Raw genomic sequence first — 14,102 nt, 5'->3', positions numbered from 1 at the left:
CATGTTTGGTGTGATAGGGATTCGAACCCGCTACCCTCAGATTACGAGTCGCACGCCCTAACACGCTTGACCATGCCGGGCCGAAATCAGGAAGGAAAACTAGATAAAGATATTATGAATGGGAAAGGTGCGCATTTTGAGCTGTTGGATTTTCTTCCACAGGGCATAACTATTTCATATCTGTTTGAGTATGCAGTGAAAGTCTATTATTATTCAAGTTCTTGTTGTTACATTTTACAGCGGAATTGACAACTAAATGGTGTAGGTAATTTGTTTTCTTAGCATCAAACTAAAAGTTGTTTGTTTATTAAAGTTTACACAAGAGTTTCCGAGGACTACTTGTGTCACCTGTTCTTAATTTTAATAAATTAGGGAATTATTCAACACCTCCACCGCCAAATCTTGGGCCACCTTTTACCAATGAATAGTGTGACTGTTCTTCGAGGACTGGTTTCGATCTCGTTATATTCCCACAGATCCCAAGTCGAACATCCAAAGGAGCAGGTCACGCGAAGCCGGGGTTAAAATTTAAAGGTAATTGTTAGAAAAATACACCTCGATCCACGTATCTGTGTAGATTACGTTCTGATTCTAACGTTTGTGTAGATTACGCTTTATCCTAATGTTTGTTTAGATTACGTTCTGATGCTAATATTTGTGTAGATTACGTTCTGATTCTAATGTTTGTGTAGATTACGTTCCTATTCTAATATTTGTGTAGATTACGTTCTGATTCTAATGTTTGTGTAGATTACGTTCCTATTCTAATGTTTGTGTAGATTGCGTTCTGATTCTAATGTTCATGTAGATTACGTCTTGGTTGTAATGTGTTTTGACTGGTCTATTTTTCTTCTGATATTGTAATATTAATTCTCTATATAAGTTGTAATTTGCCTGTTCTTTGATAAATATAACAAAACGTGCCGTTGTGGATATATAGCTAGTGTTTTAATGATACCTTTGTCAACCTGCATAGAAGGATTTAATCACTGTCTCCTATAAATTATCTATTTCATAGTAAACGTAGAATATTAATATATACTAGTTAAAACGGTTTGAATCTATAATAACTTTTTATTAAGGCCCGGCATAGCCAAGTGGGTTAAGGCGTTCGACTCGTAGTCTGAAGGTTGTGGGTTCGAATCCCTGTCGCATCAAACATGCTCGCCTTTTCAGCCGTGTGGGCTTTATAAAAAGCGACGGCCAATCTCACTATTCGTTGGTAAAGCGTAGCCCAAGTGTTGGCGGTGGGTGGTGATGACTGGCTGCCTTCCCTCTTGTCTTACACTGTTAAATTAGGGACGGCTAACGCAGGTAACCATCGAGTAACTTTGCGCGAAATCCAAAAAACAACCAAACTTTTCATTATTTTTTTAAACTTTCCGTTTGGTAAATAATTTAAAATAACCAGAAACTAACTGCATTAAGCCTAATGTGATATAGCCAAAAACTAACTGCATTAAGCCTAATAACTAGCTGCGTTAGGCATAATATGTTATAGAATATGACAATGATGAATTTCATTTATTTTTTAATCAATCCAGTATCATTTATTCCCCTAAACAGTGATGGCGCTAGTGTAGTACCAGTCGACACACAGAGTCAGTCAGACCTACAAACACATTTACTCGGCAAGCCGCATCAACGTGGGTAGCGATGATGACACTGTGACCGATGTGTTCCAGCTGTATTGTATAAGAAGTAGATAAACTATCTTCCTATTTACTCTTATTGGTAGAGCATCGTATCCTGAAGAAATGATGTTGATTATCTGGACACTTATCCTCCTTTACGAAGGTAAAATAATGTTCCGTTTTCTTTGCATTAATTTGTCATAACACCTCTGTTGTTAGATTTAGTAAAGTAGTTATTAGTGTATATCAACAAATGAAAACTTTATGAACGTCTAAAACATTCCAAAAGTTTAATACATTAGCTTCCCTTGGAACAAAAAGTACATCAGTAACTTTTAACTAATTTTTGTCTTTATCTATCTATTCGGCACAAAATTAAGACGACAGCAACGAATAAAATCCATCCCATCTTTAGTTTATTAGACTGTGGTTAGCAAACTTTAATTTACGATATATTCAAAGTCAAGAAAGCTCCAGGTCATAGTAATATATTCTATAATGGTCATCCCCGCTAGTACAGCGGTAAGTCTGCTGATTTACAACTCTAAAATCAGGTGTTCGATCCCCCTTGGCGGACTCAGCAGATAGCCCGACGTGGCTTTGACATAAGGGACCATAGACGTAAGTAGATAATTTCGAATGTTTACATCACTGCAATAACTCGCGCAAGTAGAAATAAGATGCAGTCACCTTTGATACAAAAGTATTTAAAAGTATTTATATTGTTATACACTTCATGTTCATTTGAGCTCATAGCCATATTGAGCTATCTGAAGCGTCTATCGCGGAGACTCTAACCCTGGATTTTTACATTGTGGGTCCGTAAACTTACCGTTGACCACTGCAAAACATCTTGATAAGGGCTTGTATATTTCGTCTTTAATAGTCGTCTTACTTGTCCCCAGTGGCTCAGCGGCTTGTCTGAAGGTTTATAACGTTAAGTTTAGGGTGGGCACAGTACAGGTAGCCTGCTATATACCTTTGCGTTTAGCAACAAAATAACACGTTTGATTAAAAACAAATCTGATGTATTAATTAACAAATTAATTTTATCATGCCAAGGTAAATTCCAAGTTAGGAAAGAACTGACAAAGTGTGCAATTCGAATATTATGTGAATATTATTTACATCCAAGTTTACACCTGTCTCACCAAACATGTTCTCTCTTTTAGCCATGAGAGCGGTATAATGGGATAGTCAATCCCACAATTCGTCAGTAAAAGAGTAGCCCAAGAGTTGGCGGTTGATGGTGATGACTAGCTGCTTTATCTCTAATCTTACAGTGCTAAATTAAACACAACTAGCGCAGATAGCCCTCGTGCAACCTTGCGCAAAATTCAAAACAAACAAACGAATCAAGTTGGCAAGCAGGAAATATGATATTCGTTTCTAAGGCTGATGTACAACTATATCAACGGTGTCAGTGTACTTCCTTCACGCTTATTACTGACATCACCAACATTCCATGATTTTCTAAAACACTGGTACAATGTATTCAGTGTTAAACTACAGTCCCTATCAAATATAATGTGGAAATAAATAATCCAGTTGCAAATGTGACGTTTATGACATTCTGTATGGATCTATCGGTGTTATTTATTATTTTATGTTCTGTTGAAAAACCGTATTGATTTTATATACAGTAAATACCAGATAAAAGAGAGCTAACTTTAAAGTGTATGTTACAAAAATCAAAATTTTACTCTAGAAACGACCAAAAATCTTAGAAACACTTTTACAGACAGTCTTGGATAATACCTTTCACACGTGGCTTATAACAATAGTCTGTGTAAGTGATAAAGTAAAAATAATTGGTAGTTGCATTGCGAGTCTAAATGTTCATTAGAAGTTTAAATGGACACTTTGTCGCTTAGGTTTTATGACGTAGACCAGTCATATTACAAATAATTTATGTAAAAATCATCATGTTCTATCACTGGCCACCATTAGCAATAGTGAAGAAAGTTTTCAACTCACGAACCAACCTATTCTATTCCTTGTTTTTTGGCTACATTATTTAGTTGGATAATATCTTGCTTTGGTGAAAAGTTATTTGTAGATCATATGAATTAGCATTCGTTAGTAGCTAAGTAATATAACAAAAACAAAAACCCGTCATTTTAATGCCAACTGGAAAACCCCACTGAAAGTGTAAGATCTTTCTTTTAGTGACCTGAGAACACCCGCTATGCTTGAAAAGGCTTGAAGTCCAAAAAATATCAAAGATTTAACCTCTTTCAAAGAACAATAGATATATGAAAGAAACAATGTTCCAGTAATAGCCATCCAACAATACATGTAAGAAATAAAAAATATTCCAGTAACAGCCATTCAACAACAGATGTAAGAAATAAAAAATATTCCAGTAGCAGCCATCCAACAATAGATGTAAGAAAGAAACAATATTCCAGTAGCAGCCATTCAACAATAGATGTAAGAAAGAAACAATATTCCAGTAGCAGCCATCCAACAATAGATGTAAGAAATAAAAAATATTCCAGTAGCAGCCATCCAACAATAGATGTAAGAAAGAAACAATATTCCAGTAGCAGCCATCCAACAATAGATGTAAGAAATAAAAAATATTCCAGTAGCAGCCATCCAACAATAGATGTAAGAAAGAAACAATATTCCAGTAGCAGCCATTCAACAATAGATGTAAGAAAGAAACAATATTCCAGTAGCAGCCATCCAACAATACATGTAAGAAATAAAAAATATTCCAGTAGCAGCCATCCAACAATAGATGTAAGAAAGAAACAATATTCCAGTAGCAGCCATCCAACAATAGATGTAAGAAATAAAAAATATTCCAGTAGCAGCCATCCAACAATAGATGTAAGAAAGAAACAATGTTCCAGTAGCAGCCATCCAACAATATATGTAAGAAATAAAAAATGTTCCAGAAGCAGCCATCCAACAATAGATGTAAGAAAGAAACAATGTTCCAGTAATAGACATCCAACAATAGATGTAAGAAATAAAAAATGTTCCAGTAGCAGCCATCCAACAATAGATGTAAGAAAGAAACAATGTTCCAGTAATAGCCATCCAACAATAGATGTAAGAAATAAAAAATATTCCAGTAACAGCCATTCAACAATAGATGTAAGAAATAAAAAATATTCCAGTAGCAGCCATCCAACAATAGATGTAAGAAAGAAACAATATTCCAGTAGCAGCCATCCAACAATAGATGTAAGAAATAAAAAATATTCCAGTAGCAGCCATCCAACAATAGATGTAAGAAAGAAACAATGTTCCAGTAGCAGCCATCCAACAATATATGTAAGAAATAAAAAATGTTCCAGAAGCAGCCATCCAACAATAGATGTAAGAAAGAAACAATGTTCCAGTAGCAGCCATCCAACAATAGATGTAAGAAAGAAACAATATTCCAGTAGCAGCCATCCAACAATAGATGTAAGAAATAAAAAATATTCCAGTAGCAGCCATCCAACAATAGATGTAAGAAAGAAACAATGTTCCAGTAGCCGCCATCCAACAATATATGTAAGAAATAAAAAATGTTCCAGAAGCAGCCATCCAACAATAGATGTAAGAAAGAAACAATGTTCCAGTAATAGCCATCCAACAATAGATGTAAGAAATAAAAAATGTTCCAGTAGCAGCCATCCAACAATAGATGTAAGAAAGAAACAATGTTTCAGTAATAGCCATCCAACAATAGATGTAAGAAATAAAAAATATTCCAGTAACAGCCATTCAACAATAGATGTAAGAAATAAAAAATATTCCAGTAGCAGCCATCCAACAATAGATGTAAGAAAGAAACAATATTCCAGTAGCAGCCATCCAACAATAGATGTAAGAAATAAAAAATATTCCAGTAGCAGCCATCCAACAATAGATGTAAGAAAGAAACAATATTCCAGTAGCAGCCATCCAACAATAGATGTAAGAAATAAAAAATGTTCCAGTAGCAGCCATCCAACAATAGATGTAAGAAATAAAAAATGTTCCAGTAGCAGCCATCCAACAATAGATGTAAGAAAGAAACAATATTCCAGTAGCAGCCATCCAACAATAGATGTAAGAAATAAAAAATATTCCAGTAGCAGCCATCCAACAATAGATGTAAGAAAGAAACAATGTTCCAGTAGCAGCCATCCAACAATAAATGACAAATCTTAAACAGAACAAATAAAAATAACTGATGAACATAAGCTGTAATATCCGATACAAGTATGTATGAATATTTATAACAATTTGAAAACAATGTGTTACACTTGAGTATTTTTAGGCCTAGTTTTTAAACTAATGTTGCCAATGGTTTTAGTTTTATTTATATTGTATAAACCAGGGCAATGATAATTAGTTCAAAATTTCAAATGGAAGGTTCTAGATATTTTCACGTCATCACGACTATGAGTTAAGAAATACAACAAATAAAAATCCGAACTAGAAATGTTAATAGCTTGTGTAATATCTGGTTATTGTTGTAGTTTTCAGTTTTTAAAATTATTTTAGTTACTACAGCTTTTCTACTTATCACGAGTTCAACTCCCGTCACTAAACATGCTTGGTCTTCGACTCATGTGGATGTTATAGCGTGACCTCCACTACATTATTCGTAGGCAAAGAGTTGGCGGTGAACAGTTTTTGACCAGCTGCCCTTTTCTAGTCTATCACTTCTAAGCTACAGACAGCTAGCGCCGGTTATCCTCACGTGGCTTATCATGGAATTCAACAAACAAAGAAACCCAGAACTCCTGTTAACATTAATATAATGAACGGATGGCTTTGCTATAAGAAAACATATCAACGGAAGTCTATGGTTAAGTGGTAAGAGTAAAACCGGGAATTTTTCTTCGGAATTTCGAAGTAAGTAAGATGAACTTAGTATTTCGAGAGGCATTCGTTATTTTTATATATGTGAGTAAAGCCATTTTGTAACATGCATGTACATATTCGCTATAAATTCTTAACGATCATGACTGGGATGTCACTACAGGACCATAAACATTCAATGAATATTATATAATTCACTCTGTATCACGTGATCTCTGTTTTAATAACAAACAAAACCAAAACCCAAGTGTAACAAGGTAGCATAAACGGAAGATCTGTTATCAGACTGGGTGTGGTGTCATTCTCGCGGGACCACCGAGGAGATAGAAAATTAAATTATTCACTTTCGACGAGAAGTTACAACAAATAAAATACAGATGGAAAGCAAAATAATCATATTAAAATAAAGAAACTCACACCAGCAGAGTTGTAATTTGCTAAATGTAGACAGCACGATTAAAAGGTTATGAGACAGAGATAACATATACAATAACGAAATTTGTAAAAAGAAAACGTCAGTTATTAACAACAGCCGCTAGAAACCTGTGCTAAGAGTGGAAATCTTGTAGTTTAAACAGTTTATTATGAAACTGTTCTTGACAAGAATAAGTTAATGAAATACCTAAAGACATTAAAAATTCAGTTTAAGTGGATTTATATCGTTAAGAGGAGCTCTCAGTGCCTCAGTCTTGCTACAGAGGGTTAACATCCCTAAAAACCGGGTTGTGATACCCATGTGGAAACAGAATTGACAGTTCGTTTTTTTAACTTCCTCCTTACGAACAAGTAAAATATATCCCCCACATGTGGCTCACTGTGAAATCTTATAACGCTGATATCTTGATTTTGATAACCTTGGAGGGCATAGCAGAAATAGTCCATTGTGTTTAATAACAAACAGGAACGAACGTGCTCAAAACATGTATTTTGTAACAATATTTTATAATTCTCTGTATGGTTGTTTAGTTTCCTGTAGTTTTAATTGTACAAAACAATTTAAAAATGTACTTTTATTGTAAGGAAGAAAAAATCCCGTTTTCAGAGGGCCCCTCCCGATCATCCGTTTAAAATAAAACACATTAATGCTAACTCCTAACAACACCCACCTTTGTAAAATCCTGTATATATTCCTGGATGACTATTTTAAAGCAGAATTCTGGTGATCAGCGCACATAAGACAAAGTTCGCGACAGTATCTGTACGTGCGATCTGCAGTTGGTGGTTTATTTAACAAATAGTCATTGGTACTGTATAGTCGTCAACGAATCTTCAAAATGCCTAAACATGTGTTATCTCCTCCTTCAAAATCGTTACCCGCAAAACAGAACAAGTACCTTATATATTTATAAACGGCTGGTATGAATAACGTTTCGACTTTCTTCGGTCATCGTCAGGTCGAAACGTTGTTCGCTCCTCTACTGGTGCTTTCTCTACCCAAACCAGCCGTTTTTAAATATATACTTTTCTGTACAAGTGGGTTTTCTCGTCATCACGGAGAACAAACGTCTCACCAAGACAGACCAAAAACCTCACTAAAACACCAAGTACCTCACCAAAACATACCAAGAACCTCACCAAAACACGAAGTATCTCACCAAAATAGTCCAAGAACCTCACTAAAACAGACCAAGTACCTCACCAAAACAGTCAAAGAACCTAATAATCCGTGAAGACGCACGCCAAAGATCCTCACCAAAACAGACCAAGTACCTCACCAAAACAGTCCAAGAACCTCAACAAATTCAATAAAACATGTATGACGGAATTCAGGGGATTTAATTTGTTTTTGTCAATCAACAGCTCATCTGAGTTTTGTCGTACTGTTTTATACAAGTCGACTTTAAATAAAACTTATTTTATCTTATCTCAGATATTAATATGTCATAGATGGCAATACATTTCATGCACTCAGTTTTTTTGTTTATTTAAAAACAAGAACGAAAAGGCGTTATACAAGCAGTATAATGCTAGGATTTGATAAAATAACTCCAGAGTATACACAAGCACCTCTAAATTATTAGATTTTTTTACCGAAAACACGACGATATAAAACCCTCTTTATTAAAAGTTCAAAACATCCTGATTCTAAGCAATACCTCTGTCACATGTATGTAGCTTCGTAAGATAACTTATTCAGGCTTTTCTATGTATCCGAACTGAACCTATGTTATTGATTTGTCTGTTTGTTGTTAAGGTACACAATGGGCTACCTGTGCTGTGCCCTCCGCGAGTATTAATCTAAACCGATATTCAGTGTAATAAACCGTAGAACTCATCGTTGAGCCAAAGGGAGCTTATATAGAAACTGTTCCTAATGTCGAACTGATAGACAAAAAGAAAAGCACCTAATCAAAAGTACCCACCGCCAACTCTTGAACTACTCTCGTCAACATAATCCTGGGGACAGCCTGGTTAAAACAACTATGAATTAGTTACTGTTTGTCTCAGGTTGTTTAGTTGTTTGGTTTTATTGGCACAAAGTAACGAGGCTATCTGCGCCAAACAATCGGTAAAAAATGAAAATAATAGTGGCGATGTTAAAATATATAAACATAAATCATGTTCAAACAAAACGAAGGTGAATTTTTGAATTAAAAACTTAAACAGAATTAAAAAGGCCAATGGCCCTTAAAAAACTAAGAACACAACTGAGGTGGACTTCGTCACCATCACCAACGAACTGTTCAACGCCAGTAAAATGTGGACTATTGTGGCTTGAGTGTCATACAGACCAGACATTGGTGTATCAGTCCCAGATAAAAGAAAACGATTAGTTAAAAACTGTGACCAATGTGTAGTCTAGTCAGGACGAATTTCTACTTCCGGTTTTTACGGAAGCAAGACGATCAAAGAGCAACAGAAGGGTTGAATTGGAGAAGCTTGTTATCATGTTGCTCACTGTAAGTTGACTACCAACTGTTGCGGAGCCGAGCTTTGAATACAGGACAGAGAGAAAACGAGCTGTAGGCTCGTTCCTATGTACCAACGTAGTGTGGTATCCAGAAAAACTGGATAGAAATACATGATAAAGAGAAATGGGCGAATCAGCTTTGAATATCGATTAGAACAGGATGAGAACTAACATGAAGCGATTCCAGGACCAGTAGAGAGCTAAATGAGTCAGTATAAATAGTACAGTTCGTGTACTGCTTAGCTGCTACGTGATCCAGGACAATACAAATGGCGTACAATTCAACAGTGAACACAGAAACTGAAGAGGGGTTCCTGTGTGTAATCACCAAATCACAACAAACCATGGCAAATCCCACACAGTCACCTGATTTCGAACCATCTGTATAAAAAATCGGAATAGAAGGATGGTTTAAAAGATGTTCAGTAAATAGAAGTCGGTACTTCCAATCAGAAGTATCCACTTTCTTCAGATGACTCAAAGAAAGGTCACACTTGACGGTAGCAATAAACATCATCTGAGGACAGGCCAAATTGTACCTGTATAAAGGTCAGAAGGAACAATGGCAGACCATCTATTATAATAAAGCATAGCTCACTGAGGAAGAAGAACACGACCTCAGCTGGGATGCTATGGTAAGAATCGAAGTTTTGAAGCATACAATAAAGGTAGAACGTATAGAAGAGGATCATGAGACTCAGTGTACAAACTCTGGACTGGTCAAGCCCTATACAGAGTTGAAGCGACATATGGTGAATGGGGTCTAGCATCTTTAAGGCCGAGGTCCTGGCAGAAGTATTGACTAGATACCCATAGTCCAGTTTTAAATTAATGTGGTCATAATAGATCTTTAGCACAGAACATCGATCTACTCCCCATGAGGTGGAAGAGAGGATGTTCAGTGTCCTTGTACACTTCATAGGTATCTCTTTGATGTGTGAAACAAAAGACAATTTACGGTTAAATATAGGTTCCAAGTACTTTGCCTCATAGACCAGAAGAAGCAGAACTTTACCGAGATAGAGCTCGGGATCACGATGAATACTCCGTTGGTGGTAAAAGTGCATGTAAACAGGTTTAGAGAGAGAGAGAGAAGTAAAACCATTTGCTGTGGTCCACTTCTGAAAAATATTGAGGTCAGTCTGTAGCTGCTGCTTAATAAACTTCATGCTTGACTACTGACTCGAGATTAGGAAGTTGTCAACATAGAGTCTATTTGCAACTGTAGGGAGTTGTCCAGTGATGTGATTAATCTTTATAATGAAAAGTGTGACACAACACTGAGGGTCTTCAAAGTTTCTCTGAGAAATAACGGGAAAATGTCGAATCGATACGGACTTGGAATTGCCAGTCAATTAAAAAATGTTTAATAAAAATGAGCAAATGGCTACGAAACCCATATGAGTGGAGGTCTCGTAGAATGCCATACCTCCGTGTAGTATCATAAGCCTTCTCAAGGTAAGAAATACAGAAACAAGCAAATGTTTTTGCTTGAGAAAAGGCTTTCCTGACTAATGTTTCAAGTTGAATCAGATGGTTCATGGTGGAGAACTGTCGTTGGAACTCACACTGGGTGAACGAGAAGAGGTTGTTTGATTCGAGGAACCAAACAAGACGAGCATTAACTATCCTCTCTAAGGTCTTACAGAAACAGCTCGTCAAAGCAATTGGACGTAGTTTGAAGGAATCATGGGATCCTTCCCAGGCTTAAGAAAAGGAAAGGCAGTAGATCAGCGCCAAACATCAGGGAAAGCATTTTCCTGCCAGATCTGGTTAAAAACACCCAGAAGAGTAGCAAAAGAGGCACGAGAGAGATAGCACAGCATCTCTTAATGAGTATCATCAGGTTCAACTGATGAATAGCAAGCTTAAGTTCCACCAATGTAAAAAGGTGATTATAGTCATAGAGATAATCAGCTTGAAAGGAAAGAAGTGATCGCTTTGCCCGACTCTTGATGGCTAAAAAGATGAGAAATGAGGCACAAGAAATGCTTTTGCTCAGAGTATTGGCGATGCTCTGGACATCAGCAACTTCCTGACCATCAGAGATGAAGATCAAAAGAAGGAAGAAGAATCACGCCCACTGACCTTCCGAATCTTGTTACGTATGAAACTGGTGGTAGAAGAGATGCTAGATGTGAACTTAATCTAAGATTTCTTCTGAATTTGACGTCTTACCTGTCGAGAACGGGCATGGGCCTACTCAAAAGCGATGTGGTTAGAAATTGTGGGATATCTATATAAGGTATCTCAGGCTCGTTTTTGAGCCTTTCTTGGCATGTGGCAGGAAGAATTCTACCATGAACAAGGATAGCATGTAAAATGTGTCGATGTTTTAGGAATACACTGATTAGCTGCCTGTTTAATACATTCATTTACTGCTGTCACACAGTCGTCTGTTGATGGCTCACAGATGATGGCAGGATCAAGTTCTAAGAGAGCACTAAAAGAGGGTCAGTTGGTCTGGTCCAGCTTACACGCAGGTCGGTTGACACTTACCATGGCCAGCCTTTCTCAAAATGACAAGAAAATGATCACTGCCCCGTGTGTCACTGTCAAACTCAAGAGAAATAAGAGAAAAGTGAAGGGGTTCAGATAGAGATCAATAGAAGGTAAATATTACGTACACTATAATAAGTATAAGAACCAGAACTGAAGAGAGTAATGTGATCCGAGAGAATATGCTTTATGGAACGACCCTTCCCATCAATATCAGCACCATCCTAGAGGGGATTGTATCCATTAAAATCTCACCGGGTCATAAAGGGAGATGGAAAATGTCCACTGAGAACATCAAGGTCTGACTGATCATAGATATCTTCAGAAGGTAGATAGAGAAAACAAATAGTGATGGTACAACCAAGGAAACACAGATGGCTACGGCATCCAAGAGTGTATCGAGTGGCAAAGACAGGGTGGGCTCATGCTGATCAACCAACAGTGTCACCCCTCCATACACTCGTCCATCACATAACTTGTAATTTCTGTAGAAAGAAAAATGCCAAAAGGTGACTGCATTAGCAGGTTTCAGAAAAGTTTCTTGTAAGGAGACACACAGGATGATTAGAATTAATCAAATCCTTAATCTCATTTATATTCAAATGGAAAACCTCGACAGTTCTATTGTATCAACGTGGCCATTTTTAGTTAGGTAGACAACTTTGTTAAGAACTTTTCAGTTTACGACCACATCGATTTTTTGTTAGAAGGAGGTCTTTAGATCTCCTTTACTGCCCTAGATAAAGTGGGAAAGTCTCTGTCAGTAGATGTAAGAGTCTAGCGACTGAGGTCGAGAACAAAAAATTGTTCGACATCTCATTGTCAAAGAAGAAGATGGACCCAAGGAAACACCAAAAGCTGGAAACAAAAGAAGTGGGCCTAGAGAACCACTGCAAGGAAGAGAGGGGAAAAGACTCTTCACGTGGTTTGAAAATAACTCTGTTAGAGGCAATGAGATATCTGTCTGCACTCCCTCTGTAACAGTAGAATGTAGTGCAGCAGCATATGTCCGAGATGGAGTAGTGGACAGTAAATTTTGAGCCTCAGGGTAAGAAATCTTGTGAACCATTTTCAAACACTGTACCTCTTTTTCCTCCACCAACCGAGGGCAAGAAAAAGTAAGAGGAGTGAGAGCCACTAAAATTAGCACAATGAGGGTCAATTTGAAAAAGAAAGAGGGGTGAGAGCCACTACAATGAACACTATAAGGGCCAATTTGAAAAAAAGTAAGAGGAGTGAGAGCCACTACAATTAACACAATAAGGACCAATTTGAAAAAAAGTAAGAGGAGTGAGAGCCACTACAATTAACACAATAAGGGCCAATTTGAAAAAGTAAGATGGGTGAGAGCCACTACAATTAACAAAATAAGGGCCAATTTGAAAAATGAAGAAGGGCGAGAGCCACTACAATTAGCACAATAAGGGCCAATTTGAAAAAAGGAAGAGGGGTGAGAGCCACTACAATTAGCACAATAAGGGCCAATTTTAAAAAGTAAGAGGGGTGAGAGCCACTACAATGAACACAATAAGGGCCAATTTGAAAATGTAAGAGGAGTGAGAGCCACTACAATTAGTACAATAAGGGCAACATTGAAAAAGTAAGAGGAGTGAGAGCCACTACAATTAGCACAATAAGGGCCAATGTGAAAAAGGAAGAGGGGTGAGAGCCACTACAATTCGTACAATAAGGGCCAACTTGAGAAAAGTAAGAGGGGTGAGAGCCACTACAATTAGCACAATAAGGGCCAATTTGAAAAAGTAAGAATGTGTGAGAGCCACTACAATTAGCACAATAAGGGCTAATTTGAAAAAAGGAAGTTGGGTGAGAGCCACTACAATTAGTACAATAAGGTCCAATTTGAAAAAAAAGTAAGAGGGGTGAGAGCCACTACAATTAGCACAATAAGGGCCAATTTTGTACTCGTAGTCATCATGGTTTTTGCCACCACAACGAGCACACATCAAGGAATCATGACATGATGTCTTTGACTGACCGAACAACTGATTTACAAACATGAGATGTTTGAAAATGTATGGTCGTACCTTAAAAATCAGATAACCTGCCTTGATGATGGCAGGATGACGTGGTGATGAAAATGTCAAAGTAAATACATGTGTAGGTAGCACTTTTCCGTCCTTCCGAGTGGAGATACGACGCACTGCAGAAAAGCTTTGGCTGGAATAACCAGTCAGGATCTTCTGCTTTGGAATGTTCTTTCAATCACTGTCAACAACAACTCCTTG

General features: G+C 37.1%; 1 protein-coding gene across 1 annotated transcript in view; it reads left to right on the top strand.

The window, feature by feature from the left end:
* Positions 1–1,602: 1,602 nt before the first annotated feature.
* LOC143233293 (uncharacterized) overlaps positions 1,603–14,102 on the top strand; it is a 65,598-nt gene continuing 53,098 nt past the window's right edge. The window contains exon 1 of the mRNA XM_076469424.1: positions 1,603–1,797. Coding sequence (XP_076325539.1) covers positions 1,758–1,797 — 40 coding nt within the window. The 5' untranslated portion in view covers positions 1,603–1,757. The remainder of the gene's footprint in view (positions 1,798–14,102) is intronic.

Source organism: Tachypleus tridentatus, chromosome 12 (assembly GCF_004210375.1).
Source record: "Tachypleus tridentatus isolate NWPU-2018 chromosome 12, ASM421037v1, whole genome shotgun sequence".
Classification (NCBI taxonomy): Eukaryota; Metazoa; Arthropoda; class Merostomata; order Xiphosura; family Limulidae; genus Tachypleus; species Tachypleus tridentatus.
Note: the sequence above shows the minus strand (reverse complement) of the source record. Positions and strands in the feature narration are given on the sequence as shown.